General features: G+C 47.1%; 2 protein-coding genes across 2 annotated transcripts in view; both read left to right on the forward strand.

Moving 5' to 3' along the window:
* The window catches only part of SNAP47 (synaptosome associated protein 47), a 71819-nt gene extending 64174 nt beyond the window's left edge, over positions 1–7645 (forward strand). The window contains exon 5 of the mRNA XM_040352182.1: positions 6738–7645. Within this exon, the coding sequence (XP_040208116.1) occupies positions 6738–6884 (147 nt within the window). The 3' untranslated portion in view covers positions 6885–7645. The remainder of the gene's footprint in view (positions 1–6737) is intronic.
* A 2896-nt stretch (positions 7646–10541) lies between these two features.
* Positions 10542–12516, forward strand: LOC120939560 (ovarian abundant message protein-like). The gene is made up of 2 exons (XM_040351971.1): positions 10542–11295; positions 11406–12516. Exons 1-2 carry the CDS (start codon positions 11203–11205, stop codon positions 11835–11837), a joined length of 525 nt encoding a protein of 174 aa, XP_040207905.1. The 5' UTR covers positions 10542–11202; the 3' UTR covers positions 11838–12516.
* Positions 12517–16334: the final 3818 nt, after the last annotated feature.

Consider the following 16334-nt stretch of genomic DNA (forward strand, 5'->3'; position numbering starts at 1 on the left):
CATGTGCATGTCTCACCGTGCCTCCCTGTGCCTCACTTTGCCTCCCTGTGCCTGACTTTGCCTCCCTGTGCCTCACTTTGCCTCACTGTGTCCATGTGCATGTCTCACCGTGCCTCACTGTACCTCACTTTGCCTCACTGTATCCATGAGCGTGCCTCACTGTGCCCATGCCTCACTGTGCCCATGCCTCATTGTGCCCATGACTAGACTAACAATTAACATGGGAGTCTATGGAAGTGGTGCCCAGCTTTGAAAAAACGGTGTTATCCCGCCGTAGGTCCGCCGGATAACAGACTTTGCACACTTGTAGAGGAGAAATGGGGCTACATGTGTGGCAAGTCCAGGGGACCTACGACCGGCTGGTACCAGGTCCCCAAAGTCACCGGAGAAATGAGCGCTTAACATGGGATTCTATGGAAGGGGTGCCCGGCTTTGAAAAATCGGTGCTCCCCGGCCAACAAACTTTGCACACTTGTAGAGTGCCGTGTGTGCCAAGTTTGGGGTCCAGGGGACATACGGCCGTCCGGAACCGGGTCCCCAAAGTTCGGGAGATCAGGTGCAAAAAGGTGACTCAAGTATAAGCCGAGGGGGGCATTTTCAGCACAAAAAAATGTACTGAAAAACTTGGCTTATACTCGAGTATATACAGTACTCAAATATTCATCAGAAGATTGTTGAAACAGGAATGCAATATACACCGTGCTCGGTGGCTCTTATCACATACGTAATAACAAAACCTATTAAGAAGGGTTTTATTGTGGCCAGAGAGGCTACCTTGTCTCCTGGTAGCATCCTTCAAACCAAATAGTCCCCCCTCCCTCTATCATTATGGTGTAGCCGAACCATCGCCTAAAAAATGATGGAGCGGAGAAACCAAAAACAATACTAAAACCCAAAATGAAACCCCCCAAAAAAAGGGGGGAGGGAGAAAAAAAAAAAAGTGAGGAATTAGATAGAGTAAAACAGAGTGGGATGGGCCCTCCGGGTCCCGGCCTCTCAGCACAAACAACCCGGCTCTCAGGGAGCTTGGAGATAAGCAATCCAGGGTTTCCAGACCCTCTAAAACAGGGGTCTCAAACTCAAATTACCTGAGGGCCACAAGACAAGTTTTCATATGCCATGGGGGGCCGCATGCAAACTTTCAAACTTCAAAAACAACAGTACTGGTGTCAGCGAACACATTATTAACCCCCAGCACTGGTGTCAGCGAGCGCATTATTACCACCAGCACTGGTGTAACTCAGGGGTTGACAAATTTGCTTGGAATCTAGGAGCCAGCTAAAAAAGTTAGGAGCCAAAAAACGCACCCCGTCCCGACGAGCTTGCACGCAGAAGCGAACACATACGTGAGCAGCGCCTGCATATGTAAACGGAGTTCAAACCACACATGTGAGGTATCGCTGCGATTGGTAGAGTGAGAGCAATAATTCTAGCTCCTCTGTAACTTAAAACATGCAACCTGTAGATTTTTTTAAACGTCGCCTATGAAGATTTTAAAGGGTAAAAAAGTTTGTCGGCATTGCACAAGCGGACACAATTTTGAAGCGTGACATGTTGGGTATCAAATTACTCGGCGTAACATTATCTTTCATAATATTAAAAAAAAATGGGGATAACTTTACTGTTGTCTTATTTTTTAATTAAAAAAAGTGTAATTTTTTCCCAAAAAAGTGCGCTTGTAAGACCGCTGCGCAAATACGGCGTAACAGAAAGTATTGCAACGATCGCTATTTTATTCTCTAGGGTGTTAGGATAAAAAAAATATATAATGTTTGGGGGTTCTAATTAGAGGGAAGAAGATGGCAGTGAAAATAGTGTAAAATTACATTAGAATTGCTGTTTAACTTGTAATGCTTAACTTGTAATACCAACGGCCACCACCAGATGGCGCTAGCTCACATCTGGTGGTAATAACTTGTAATACCAACGGCTCACCACCAGATGACGCCAGCTCAAAAAAAAAAAAAAATTTTTTTTGCTCCCCTCACTTCCACCCTGCCTGCGGGCCATTTATAACTGGTCCGCGGGCCGCAAATGGCCCGCGGGCCGGTACTTTGAGACCACTGCTCTAAAACCTAGCTTGCCTATCTTGTCTTATACTGGCCAGTTTTCCGTTGATCATAATGCAGGACACCTTGTTGTTTCACCAAGGTAACGTTGATTACAAGTGATTTCCACGTTGGACCTTCGGGCAAGACCACCAGACATGATACACATCTCCCTTCTGTCCGCACCCTCTTAAACAGAGGGGTAAATTGCCGGGGTATAGCTTAGCTAGCCTTGTTGGGACAAGGTACCAACGCGCTATCACCTTATAGTTTGCCTTTACCAATGAGGTGTTGAGTATGCCTTTGTGTGCCATAGTTGACCCTTTTGTCCACACCTCTTCTACCACTATTTCCCCCAGGTCCGATTCCCAAGCCGTTTATAATTTTAGTCTTTTTTTTTTCCAAATGGTGTACAGCTGTTCTTGGTCTGTAGCTCAACATCAGTTTAGTGCATGGAAACCATAGCTTGTATGGAGTACAGCTTGGGGAATAATGAGAAGGTATGACCCAACAGGGTATATTGAGGTGGGCCAGTTGGAACCAAACCCTGTTAAACAACTTTGCATCCGACCCAACGGGGTGAGATAGTTATTTGTGTTCATAAGAAGGATTGCCTACAAAGAACAACCCCCCTATGAGCTTGCTTGGGAACAGGCCTTGGGCAGAAGCTACTCTGAGGAAGAGCGGACTCAGCCTATAACTTGACACATTCGCTCTTTCTGTCCAAGCATTATCAAGAGAAAAAGTACAAAATCTCATCCAGGTGGTATAGATGCCGCACCACTTTGAAGGGTATAATTCCATCATCCTTCTGATTCTTGGTGGAGATGCCATGTCTGGTAGAGCTGTGTAAAATATCAACTAATCAGGAAGAAGAGTCGGCGTATAGTACAAATACAGCTTGATACTATAGCTGTTTAAGGCTTGTTGTTCAACACCAGTGCAGTGCATGGAAACATTGGCTTGTATGTATGGAGTAGGGTGTACAGCCTGAGAAGGTATGACCCAACAGGTTATGATCAGGTGGTCCAGTTGGAATCAGCACCCACTGAACGACTTTGCTTATAACCCAACAGAGTGACATGGGCAATGTATTTGGCTTTCCCATTCTCCTGTACTAATATGTTGTAGAGCAAGCCAGGATGAGCTTGGATGCTGACAGTCCCCAATAGTGAGGATCACCAGATAGAATGTGAGCAAGCAGGGATAAGCTTTTTGTATGCCAGCAGTGCGGATCACCTGATAGTAAGCGAGCAGGGGTGAGCTTCTTACACTCGCCAGCACGTGAGAATCACAGAATAAATAGTGAGCAAGCAGGGATGAGCTTTTTGGATGCTGGCATTCGCCATCAGTGAGGATCTCTGGATAGATAGTGAGCAACCTGGCATAGGCTTCCTGGATGCTGGTACTCGCCATCAGTGAGGATCTCTGGATAGATAGTGAGCAACCTGGCATAAGCTTCCTGGATGCTGGTACTCGCCATCAGTGAGGATCTCTGGATAGATAGTGAGCAACCTGGGATAAGCTTCCTGGATGCTGGTACTCGCCATCAGTGAGGATCTCTGGATAGATAGTGAGCAACCTGGGATAAGCTTCCTGGATGCTGGTACTCGCCATCAGTGAGGATCTCTGGATAGATAGTGAGCAACCTGGTATAAGCTTCCTGGATGCTGGTACTCGCCATCAGTGAGGATCTCTGGATAGATAGTGAGCAACCTGGCATAAGCTTCCTGGATGCTGGTACTCGCCATCAGTGAGGATCTCTGGATAGATAGTGAGCAACCTGGGATAAGCTTCCTGGATGCTGGTACTCGCCATCAGTGAGGACATTAGGATAAATAGTGAGCAGGCCGGGATGAGCTTCTTGAATGCTGGCACTCCCCAGCAGTGACGGTCACTGGATAGATAGTGAGCAAGGAGGGATGAGCTTCTTGGATGCTGGCACTGGCCAGCAGTAAGGATCACCGGATAGTCAGCAGGCCGGGGGTGAGCTTCTTGGATGCTGGCACTGGCCAGCAGTGAGGATCACTGAATCGATAGTACTATTAGCAGCACAGGTTTTAGTTAAAGGGGTTGCAAAGGTTTGTGTTTTTCCACCTTAAAGTGGAGGTTCACACACATTCTTAACCTAATGTTATCCACAATTATGCCTTAATTACCGTATTGTAGCTGTATATTGTGGCACTTCCTGTCTTCTACTCCCGCGGGAGTAGGCGTGCCTATTGCCTTTCTCCCGGCGCCGCACTGTCTCCTGGGAGCTAAGTGTCAGGCTTCCCAGGAGAACGTGGTTTGTTTGACATCACAACGGGCCGGTAACCTTTAACGACCGTTGCGATGGCAACCCTGATGTTTACGGTGCTGCTCGCAGTAAAGACCGAGCTCCGCGGGATCGAGTGGTGTATGCTGCTCCCAGTGTTCACTGCATCAAGGAAATGAGTGCTTGTGGGCTTCACAGTGCCCACAAGCAAAATGGAAACGTCCTTCTTCGTTTTATATAAGTTATTCTTTATATATGAAATAATCGGACAGCGGATGCGTAAAGACACCAAAACAGTGAGTATTCTTTAAGAACAGAAAAAAAGAAATGAATGATGACAAAAAAAAAAAACGATTGGCTGTGGAACATCCGCTTTAATAGATCCTATGCATTAAGGTGAAAAAACACCTGGCAATCAAGGCCACCCCCCCCCCCCCCTCCCCCGTTTTACTTACCCGAGCCCGTTCACCTGCTCGACTCGTCCCCGGCGTCCTCTTCTCCACCGAGTCTCGGCATTGATTGCATAGATTGATAGCAGTGCAGCCATTGGCTCCCGCTGCTTTCAATCAAATCCAATGACGTGGCAGCCGGGGGGGGGGGGGCGGGACCGAGTCATACACTCAGCGTCTATGGACGACAACTGTATGACATGGGAGCGTGCCCGCGAGGTAACCCCCTCGGGAGAGAGCTTCCCAGAGGGGGTTAGCTATTGCAGGGAGGAGCCGAGAGAGCCGCCGTGGGACCCCAGAGGAGGACAATCGGGGCTACTCTGTGCAAAACGTACTGAACAGTGGAGGTAAGTATGATATGTTTGTTATTTTTATTTATTTTTTAACAGGCAACTTCTCTTTATCTGCTCTGTACTGTCCTCATTTGGTCATAACTGGTAATGCAGAAATCATATGTATTTTTAAAGCGCCAACAATTTACACAGAGCTTTACAAATCATTTCCTGCACTCAAAGAGCTTGCAATCTAAGGTACCTATCCTACATGCAGAAAGGAGCAAATTAACCTAGCAGAGCATTGGAGTACCTGGAGGAAACCCACACAAGCACAGCAAGACTATGCAAGCTTCATGCAGGTTGTGTCCTAACTGGGATATGAACAGAGGACCCACTGCCGCCGGGTAGAAGTGCTAACCGCTAAGCCACACAAGTTCTCAGATTGTACTGCCTGGTGTAGTTTGGGCACTGACTGCCAGATCTATCTACCTATGTAGCCATTGGCCCCTCTGTCCGCGGCTCCTCGACCCTGCTCTTGGATTGGTCATCTCTTGATTCTTTTTTTTTTTTTATTTTCTTTTTTTATAAATTCTTTATTTTATATCTTTTTCACTCTTAGTTTCTCCTTCTACAAACATATATAGCTTACTTTAACTGTTACACAATTTAACACTTTTTTAGAAATTTTCTCGTTAATCGTTGTTCCTCTTAGGCTGCATTCACACCTTTGCGTAGGTGATTTGCGGCGACATAAAATAGGCGTTTTTTCCCGCGATTTGCGGCGACAAAACGCGTCGTTTTTAGCTGGAGGGGTGATTTTAACATTGTCAGCTATGCCCGAACGCCGAAGCCGCCCGAAAAAAAGGGTCCGGGACTTGTTTTGAGCTTCAGGCGTTTCGGCGTTCGGCGTGGAGATGTGAACCATCTCCATAGCCGACAATGTAAAATCACCCCTCCAGCGTATTGCAGGCTGTAATAGCGGCGGGCGTCTGGCGTGAAAACGCCTAGGTGTGAATGCAGCCTTAGCGAGATCTCAAAAATCTACCTTCATATCCACTGTATGTAGCTATATCATAATGTTCTCCCTGTTCCCCAGATCCACCCTTACTTCTAAATCCCTACCCTCCCCCACCCCCGTCTCTATCCCTTCCCAACAAAAAAAAAAAACACAAATTTCCCCCGGCGTCACCCCCTCCTCTCCCCCCATCTCCCCCCTCTATTTTTTTTTTTTTTAACCTTTAGTACCACTTTAAGTTCATACAATGTTTATTATTTTAATAATAAAAAAAAAGTAACCTTTAGGCCCCGTTCACACCTAGGCGTATATACGCCTGTAGTGTGAACGCCGCTGCCGCCCCGACACGCCAGAGGGATGCTTTAGCATTGCCCTCTATGGAGATGGTTCACATCTCCATGCCGAACGCCTGCCGCCTGAAAAAAAGTCCCGGACCTTTTTTTCAGGCGTCTTTCGGCGTTCGGCTAGGAGATGTGAACCACCTCCATAGAGGGGGTCACAGGCTGCATTCACAATCGCGGCGTTTTGTCGCCGCGAATCACGGTACAAAACGCCGTTATTTGCCGCTGCAATTCGCGGGACAAAACGCCGCGATTCAGTACGCTATAGTGTGAATGCAGCCTAAATACGGGTTTAATGTATTTCTCTTCGGGTATTTCTATTAGAAAATAAAATGTTGCCTGTGTTTTTCAGATCCTGATGAAGCTGAAGAGCATTGCCCTGGACGCAGAGGACGAGTTGGAGCGTCAGGACGAAGCCCTCGAGGAGATCACGTCTTCTGTGGACAGATCCGTTTTCAGCATCGACAAACAGACTCGCAGGATGAGAAAGCTCCTGTAGCACGAGACCCGTCAGAATAAACCGGAGGAAAGGACTGACTGCCTCAGCCGACCACACTAAGGTGTCATACTCCTAGCACAGGGATATGTTCTGACGGGCGGCATTGGGTTGGCAGGTCCACATCTCCTCACTTGCCGTTTTTGGGAGTCCTCTAATTACCATAAGCCGTTTGCAAATGATAGCATGACGCTACCGATGTTTACATGCACCAACAATGCAAAATACCCCTCATATTTACCGCGTGCAAACGTGGCAAGATGCCGGGAATGCGGAATGCCTGCAGCCATGCCTGTGAATTCCTGTACAAGGTTCTGCTTTGCGTTCATTTGTATTCATGTACTTTAGGTACTGTGCCTTTTCATGTGAAAACCTGAAGAATATCATGGTACCCTCCCCCCCATGTATTTCAAAAACAAAACGGACATTTGCTAAGGCTGAACTCCAGTATGGGTTAAAAATCAAACCGTATCTAAAGTCATCTTTTTTTCTGCATTTGCAAAGCGCTGATCGGATTGGATGCTGATTGGATGTTGGTTTCTCAGCAGGCGTGTTTAACTGAAGCCGGTGGTGAGCTTCTGTCGGACAGGAAGCTGTACACACGGGCCGCATATCAGCCGGTTTCTACTGTACCGGCTGATATTCGGCCACTGTCTACCCGCCGTTAATCCTTCTGTTTGTGGTCTGGTCTTGTCACATCACAGGTCCTCTTCTTCCTCCTGTGGTTGGTACAGTGGAACCTTGGATTACGAGCATAATGCGTTCAAGGAGTATCCAAAGCACTCGCATAGCAAAGCGAGTTTCCCCATAGAAGTCAATGGAAACTAAAATAATTGGTTCCACATTGACTTCTATGGCATGTAATACCGCATATGGCCAGAAGTGGGGGGGGGGGCGCAGCGCAGGAGAGCCTTGGAAATACAGTGGACCCTCGGTTACGAGCAGTGTCATCTTAAGAGCATTATAGGCCCCCGGGCAATACAGTGCACTGGGGCCCTGTCTACACAAACACGCACGAGAATTTACTGACAAAAATCATAAAATTTACTGGCAGAACCACATTTTTTTCTGCCACTGCAAAAAAAGTACCTAAAATTACAGTTTTCAGTGCCGAACAATGCAAATGTCAGTATTTAAACTATAAACATATACAGTAGCTAGTGCTATTAGCAATGTGTTTAAGTTAAACAAAAGTAAAAAAAAAAAATGTCTTCATTGACATGAAGGTCAGGTTACTATAACCCAGCCAGCACAGAGTTTCCTCTTACATCAGAGTCTGCAGGATTCCCCCTTACAGTGAAAGGGAACTCTTATGTAAAGGGGAACACTGCAGATCATGATCTAAGGGGGGAACTTTGATGTGGAGGGGGGCTCTGGTGACCAGAGACCACCTTATATCAGAGTCCACTGCTTTCTCTTTCCCACTTACATCAGGGTCCGCAGACTGAGTTCCCCCTTGCATTGTAAGGGGGAATCCTGCAGACTCTGATGTAAAGGGGAACTCTGATGTGGGGGGCACTCTGGTGACCAGAGACCACCTTCCGTAGAGTAAATACACTAAGGTAAGGGGGGTCACTAATATAGGAGGGGGAACCTTTATATCAGTGCCCCCATACATTTTTGCATTCACTCCCCCCTTACATCAGCAACCCCCCGCACTCGTGGAGGATCCGATCTTCTCTGTGATTTCCGCGAACTGGGCATGGGCAGTTCTAACCTGTCACTCTCCACAAATTTTTACTGGGGTTGCTGGGCAGCCGGTGGGGCCCCCCAGGCAAGCGGGGGCCCCGGGCAACTTCCCAGCGTGCCCAATGGAGAAGATGGCCCTGGTTACGAGTATAATCCGTTCCAGGAGAACGCTTGTAATCCAAAGCACTCGCATAGCAAAGCGAGTTTCCCCATAGAAGTCAATGGAAACAAAAATAATTTGTTCCACGTTGACTTCTATGGTATGCAATACCGCATATGGCCAGAAGTGGGGGGGGGGGGCGCAGGAGAGCCTCGGAAATACAGTGGAACCTCTGATTACGAGCATAATCCGTTCCAGGAGAATGCTTGTAATCCAAAGCACTCGCATAGCAAAACGAGTTTCCCCATAGAAGTCAATGGAAACAAAAATAATTTGTTCCACATTGGCATGCAATACCGCATATGGCCAGAGGTGGGGGGGGGGGGGGGCCAGAGAGACTTGGACATACTCAGAAACCATTCGGCTGCATTCAGAAAGGCATAGGATGCATTAAAGGGGTTGTAAAGGTACATTATTTTTTTCCCTAAAAAGCTTCCTTTACCTTAGTGCAGTCCTCCTTCACTTACCTCATCCTTCCATTTTTGCTTTTAAGTCCTTATTTCTTCTGAGAAATCCTCACTTCCTGTTCTTCTGTCTGTAACTCCACACAGTAATGCGAGGCTTTCTCCCTGGTGTGGAGTGTCGTGCTCGCCCCCTCCCTTGGACTACAGGAGAGTCAGGACGCTCTCTACGTTGCAGATAGAGAAAGGAGCTGTGTGTTAGTGGGCGTCCTGACTTTCCTGTAGTCCAAGGGAGGGGGGCGAGCACGACACTCCACACCAGGGAGAAAGCCTCGCATTACTGTGTGGAGTTACAGACAGAAGAACAGGAAGTGAGGATTTCTCAGAAGAAATAAGGACATTTAAAAGCAAAATGGAAGGATGAGGTAAGTGAAGGAGGACTGCACTAAGGTAAAGGAAGACATTTAGGGAAAAAAATGTTTCGTTTAAACCCCTTTAGGGTGAAAAAACACAAAGGTTTGCAACCCCTGAATCAGTCACAGATTTTTTTCAGTGAAACTTTTTCGCTTACAAGTAAAAATCATTGGCCCAGATTCAGTAAGCAATTGCGCCTGCGTAACCATAGTTACGCAGCGCAATTGCTGACTTGCGCCGGCGTAACGAGTTCTCCTGATTCAGAGAACTCGTTACGCCGACTGCAGCCTAAAATCTGCGTGGCATAAGGCTCTTATGCCACGCAGATTTTAGGCTGCATTCTTGCGTTGACCGCTAGGGGGCGCTCCCATTGTGGTCAGCGTATAGTATGCAAATTGCATACTTACGCCGATTCACAATGTTGCGCGGTCCCTGCGTACGCAAGTTACGGAGTTTCCGTACGGCGTCTTTAGCGTAAGGCTGCCCCTTCCAATAGTAGGGGCAGCCAATGCTAAAGTATACCCGCCGTTCCCGCGTCGTGAAATTTGAATTTCACGCCGTTTGCCTAAGTGATACGTGAAAGGCGCTGGACGCCATTCACGTTCACTTTGAAGCAAATGACGTCCTTGCAACGTCATTTGCCGCAATGCACGTCGGGAAAGTTTCCCGACGGCGCATGCGCTTTACGATCGGCGCGGGAACGCGCCTAATTTAAATGATTCCCGCCCCCGGCGGGATCATTTACATTGCGCGCGCTTACGCCGGGCAATTTTGCCGGCGCGCCCTCGCAATTTACGGAGCTACTGCTCCGTGAATCGAGGGCAGCGCAAAATATTTGCGGGGGCGCAGGGCAAAATCGTTGCCCTGCGCCTCCGCAAATAGAGCGCAGATCTCTTTGAATCCGGGCCAGTGTTTCCGAACAGCTCCGGCACCCCCCCCTGCACCTCTGGCCAAATTTAGTACTGCACATCGCAGAGGCTTGAATCCTGCTCTTGTTGCGAGACAACACGCGAAAACCGAGTCAGGATTTTTTTTTTAAATCGCATTCCGAGGTTCCACTGTAGTTCTGAATGGTGAACGGGTGTTAGAGGGCATGCTGGTCTCATGCCACCCACAAGAACAACAATGCAGGAATGCGGTGAGTCCGCTGGGGACAGCGGCGGAGGTAGAGTAATACAGAGAGGCAATTCATTTCTATAAAAAAAAAATGTTCATAAGTCTAAACTTATTTGACACGTGACAATCTCGCTGATGCCTTTCAGCTTATCTTGCCCTAATCATAGCTATCATTAAGGCCTTGTAGCCTGAAACGCGTCAGCAGAAGTTGAATTTTAAGCCGTTTTAATGAATGAATGTTTTTAGGAACCTGCAACTGAGTGCCAGTATTTTCTTACACTGTCCTGTGTATGCTGCCCTATGGCACGGGCACAGCACCCTTTATTGAGTTTTTGCATTCTGCTACCCATCCTGGGCACACATTTGGGCACACAGGGTGCTCTATGTGAAGGGAGAGGAAGAAGACAGCAGTGGGCCTCACAGGAAACTCTTTTTAAGAAGATCTGTCACTTTCTCCACATAGAGATTGAGCGATTGGTGGAGATTGAGCGATTGGTGGAGATTGAGCGATTGATGGTGATTGACCCATTGGTGGAGATTGATGGAGATTGAGCGATTGATGGTGATTGAGCGATTGATGGAGATTGAGCGATTGATGGTGATTGACCCATTGGTGGAGACTGAGCGATTGATGGTGATTGACCCATTGGTGGAGATTGATGGAGATTGAGCGATTGGTGGAGATTGAGCGATTGGTGGAGATTGGTGGAGATTGAGCGATTGGTGGAGACTGACCCATTGATGGAGATTGACCCATTGGTGGAGATTGAGCGATTGATGGAGATTGAGCGATTGATGGAGATTGAGCCATTGGTGGAGATTGAGCGATTGATGGAGATTGAGCGATTGATGGAGATTGAGCGATTGGTGGAGATTGAGCGATTGGTGGAGATTGAGCGATTGGTGGAGATTGAGCGATTGATGGAGATTGAGCGATTGGTGGAGATTGAGCGATTGGTGGAGATTGAGCGATTGGTGGAGATTGAGCGATTGGTGGAGATTGAGCGATTGGTGGAGATTGAGCGATTGGTGGAGATTGAGCGATTGGTGGAGATTGACCGATTGATGGAGATTGACCGATTGATGGAGATTGACCGATTGATGGAGATTGACCGATTAAATATGCACTGTCACTGTACTAATGACACTATTAGGGAAAGGGGATCAAAGGGTTAAATGTGATCCTTTCTAACTGTGTGGGGGGCGGTGCTTTATATGTGGGAAGACAGAGATCCGTATTCCTGCTTAGCAGAAACACGGGATCTCCGTCTTCCCTTATCAAAGAACGGCGACCTGCCATGTTTACATGGCCGTTGTTCTGGCTGACATCGGGTCCACTAGACCCGCCGATTGGCTCCCGCTGTGTCCAATCGCAACAGGTACGCGTCCACACCCCCCGGACTCGGAAGTTCAGAATGACGTACCCGTAGCGCATGTTAGCGCCCTGCAGCGCATGTTAGCGGGGCGATCAGCAAACGAGAAATGTTGCCGTTGTGGAATTTTATAATTATTTATTTCTTTTTGCCCGGGGTTATTTTGAAAAGTTACTTTGTATAAAATGAATATGGAAGCCGGTTGTCTATATTATAAAATGTAACATAATAATAATAAAGGAAACGGCGAGCCGATCCCAAGGATTACTTTGTCTCCAGGATATTTCCACGCCGTCGTTGTCGGATTCGGAGGACCGGACATTCCTGTTATACCGACAATTCAGTGAGAGCGTTTTTATTTATTTCTACGTTTTGTTAATAGGCGTCTATATATATATATATATGTATACTGTGTGTATATTTTGTGTTATTTGATTTATTGTATACACTTTACAACAAAATAAATCCTATAATCCTCCAGTTCCCATCGCTATATTCTTCTTTTCTGCACCGCCCACAAAGGTGTCAGAACATTTCTATAGACATTCCGGTGTTCTGTCGAGAAATGCCCTCCAGTGTTCATTTAGTCGACTAAATGAATACTATTTTAGTCAAAGGGGTTGTAAAGTAAAAAAATGTTCCCCCTAAACATCTTCCTTTACCTCAGTGCAGTCCTCCTTCACTTACCTCATCCTTCCATTTTGATTTTAAATGTCCTTATTTCTTCTGAGAAATCCTCACTTCCTGTTCTTCTGTCTGTAACTCCACACAGTAATGCGAGGCTTTCTCCCTGGTGTGGAGTGTCGTGCTCGCCCCCTCCCTTGGATTACAGGAGAGTCAGGACTGTCTCTACGTTGCAGATAGAGAAAGGAGCTGTGTGTTAGAGGGTGTCCTGACTTCTTCTGTAGTCCAAGGGAGGGGGCGAGCACGACACTCCACACCAGGGAGAAAGCCTTGCATTACTGTGTGGAGTTACAGGCAGAAGAGTTACAGACACAATCCCTGGTGCCGACGCGAGTGCCCGGCGGGCGCGACCACCACCGGGCACCCGCGATCGCTCGTTACAGAGCGGGGACCGGGAGCTGTGTGTGCTCTCACGTGAAATGGTATCGCTCATCGAGAGATACCTCCTACGATGTGCATCTGCACCCTGGTCACGTCACTCCAGCTGATGCGGCTCCGTCCTGCGCATGCGCCGGCACTATTCGATGTTGGGGGGGGGGCACTTCTCGACAGAACACCGGCATTCATAGACAAAACAAATAATGGGCGATTATGTTTTATGATTTTTTTTTTTTTTTCTCCAGCCATCTCTTCAGTCTTGCACAGTTGCAGTTGTAGCGGCTCCTCTCCTCAGGGAAGCCATCACACATTTTGTGTCCCCTTACACAGCTTTAAGCAGGGCCCTCCCTAGAGCAGAGAACCGGAAGGGGGGGCATCTCCTCTCTCAGACGAAAAAAAAAAAAGGGGGGCGTCCAAAACAAACAAAGTCAAGTCTTCTCTTCTCTCTCCTGCCACAAATTGCTAAAGTCAGATGAAAAAAAAAAAAACGTGGGGGGGGGGATCCCTGTCGCGAGTTGCTAAAAGTGGCGGGAGTGTCTGACGAAAAAGAAAAATGTAAAAAAAAACGGAAGGGGGGCGAGTTTCTAAAGGTGGGGGGGTCAGACGAAAAAAAATAAAATTAAAAGGGGGGGGGGGGTCATACAAAACAAACGAACAAAGTCAAGTCAAGTGTTCTCTTCTCTCTCCTGCCACAAGTCGCTAAAGTCAGACGGGAAAAAAGAAGGGTGGGGGCCTGTCGCGAGTTGCTAAAGGTGGGGGGGGGACAGATGAATTTTTTTTACAAATTTAAAAAAAAATTTATGTAGAAAAAAACAGGGGGGGGGGGTGAGTTTCTAAAGGTGGGGGGTCAGACGAAAAAATAAATTGATAAAATAAAAAAAAAAATTAATTAAAAAAATATATAAAAAAAAAAAACGGAGGGGCAGGGCCCCTGCCGCGAGTTTCTAAAGGTGGGGGGGGGAATTCAGACGAAAATAAATAAATACAAAAAAGGGGGGGGCCTCCAAAACAAGCGAACATAACAAAGTCAAGACTTCTCTTCTCTCTCCTGCCACAAGTTGCTAAAGTCAGATGGGAAAAAAATGTGGGGGGATCGCTTTCGCGAGTTGCTAAAAGTGGGGGGGGGGGGTGTCAGACGAAAATGTTGAATATTTAAAAAGAAATCATAAATGTAAAAAAAAAAAACGGAGGGGGGACGAGTTTCTAAAGGTGGGGGGGTCAGACGAAAAAAAATAAAATAAAAAAAGGGGGGGGGGGTCATCAAAAACAAACGAACAAAGTCAAGTCTTCTCTTCTCTCTCCTGCTAGAGTCGCTAAAGTCAGACGGAAAAAAAAGAATGGTGGGGGGGATCCATGTCGCGAGCTTGCTGGAGGGGGTGGGGGGGGGGATGAATTTTTTTTACCAATTAAAAAAAAAAAGTAGAAAAAAGCAGGGGGGGGGGAAGTTTCTAAAGGTGGGGGGTCAGATGAAAAAATAAAATTAAAAAAAAATTTAATAAAAAAATAAAATATTAAAAAACGCGAGTTTCTAAAGGTGGGGGGTGGGGGGTCAGACGAAAATAAATAAATGAATGGGGGGGGCCTCCAAAACAAGCGAACATATCAAAGTCAAGTCTTCTCTTCTCTCTCCTGCCTCAAGTTGCTAAAGTCAGATGAAAAAAAAAACGTGGGGGGGGGGGGGGTATCCCTGTCGCGAGTTGCTGAAAGTGGGGAGGGGTCAGACGAAATTTTTTAATTTTTACATTTTTTTTATAAATGTAAAAATAAAAAACGGAGGGGGGGGGGCGAGTTTCTAAAGGGGGGGTCATCCAAAACAAACAAACAAAGTCAAGTCAAGTGTTCTCTTCTCTCTCCTGCCACAAGTCGCTAAAGTCAGACGTAAAAAAAGAAGGGTGGGGGGGGGATCCCTGTCGCAAGTTTCTAAAGGTGGGGGGGGGGAACAAATTAAATTTAAAAAAATGTAATTAAAAAAAAAACGGACAGGCGGCCCCCTGCCGCGAGATTCCAAAGGTGGGAGGGTCAGACGAAAAAAAAAAAAAAAGGGGGGGGGGGTGTCCAGGCCCCTGGGGATTTTCGAGCCCCTTGCAGGTGTAATGCCTGTACCCCCCTGATGGCGGCCCTGCCTCTCCTGGACTGAAACGGCCTCCTCTGATTTCACCGCACACTGTGAGCTTCTCACTCTTTTTTAAACCAATTAGCGTGTACAGAGGGGCCGTATTTGAAATTGTATTGGGGGGGACACTTTATAGGTAAGCAAGTAGTGAGCAAGAGTTGACGTTGCGCCCTTTCACAGCCGGCGTTTTTTTCCTGACCCGAGGACGGCGCCTTTCTCCGAACTCTGTCTGCTCTCCGTCATCCCAATAGAAGAATTCGGCGTTCTCCGGGGGTTGTTGGAAGAAGCGGAGCTTGGCTGGAGGACTGGCGCGGGAGCCTGGCTGTGATCAAACCGCTGAATACGTTTACAGTAAAGAGATTCCTTGGCACAAACGGCGACCGCCTCTTCCCACCAACCACCTTATCTCTGACATCACAGCGACAAGAGCCCCGCCGAGGAGGAATGAACCACGTGCGCCACAGATGAGAAACATATGAGACTCCTCAGTGCGGGAGGATGGGGGAGGAGGAGGAGGACCGACGAGACTTCCATGGGAAGATGGAGGGCGGAAATATAACTAAAGGAAAGCAGCTTTCCACCTCTGCCTCTTCTACATCTCAGATTTACTTTAACCACTTCAGCCCCGGAAAGAATTGGCTGCCCAATGACCAGGGCCACTTTTTGCAATTCGGCACTGCGTCGCTTTAACTGACAATTGCGCGGTCTTGCGACGTTGCATCCAAACAAAATTGGCATCCTTTTTTCCCCACAAATGGAGCTTTATTTTGGTGGTATTTGGTCACCTCTGCGTTTTTATTTTTTGCGCTATAAACAAAAAAATAGAGCGACAATTTTGAAAAAAAACCCAATATTTTTTACTTTTTGCTATAATAAATATCCCCCAAAAATATATAAAAAACTGCTTTTTTTCCTCAGTTTAGGCCGATACGTATTCTTCATACTACATCTTTTTGGTAAACAAAAATCGCAATAAGCGTTTATTGATTGGTTTGCGCAAAAGTTCTGGTCCCGGATTCACAACGGAGTTACGACGGCGTATCTCCGGATATGCCGTCGTAACTCTGAGTTGCGGCTTCGTATCTATGCGACTGATTCATAGAATCAGTTACGCATAGATTTCCC

The sequence above is a fragment of the Rana temporaria genome, chromosome 5 (genome assembly GCF_905171775.1).
Source record: "Rana temporaria chromosome 5, aRanTem1.1, whole genome shotgun sequence".
Lineage (NCBI taxonomy): Eukaryota > Metazoa > Chordata > Amphibia > Anura > Ranidae > Rana > Rana temporaria.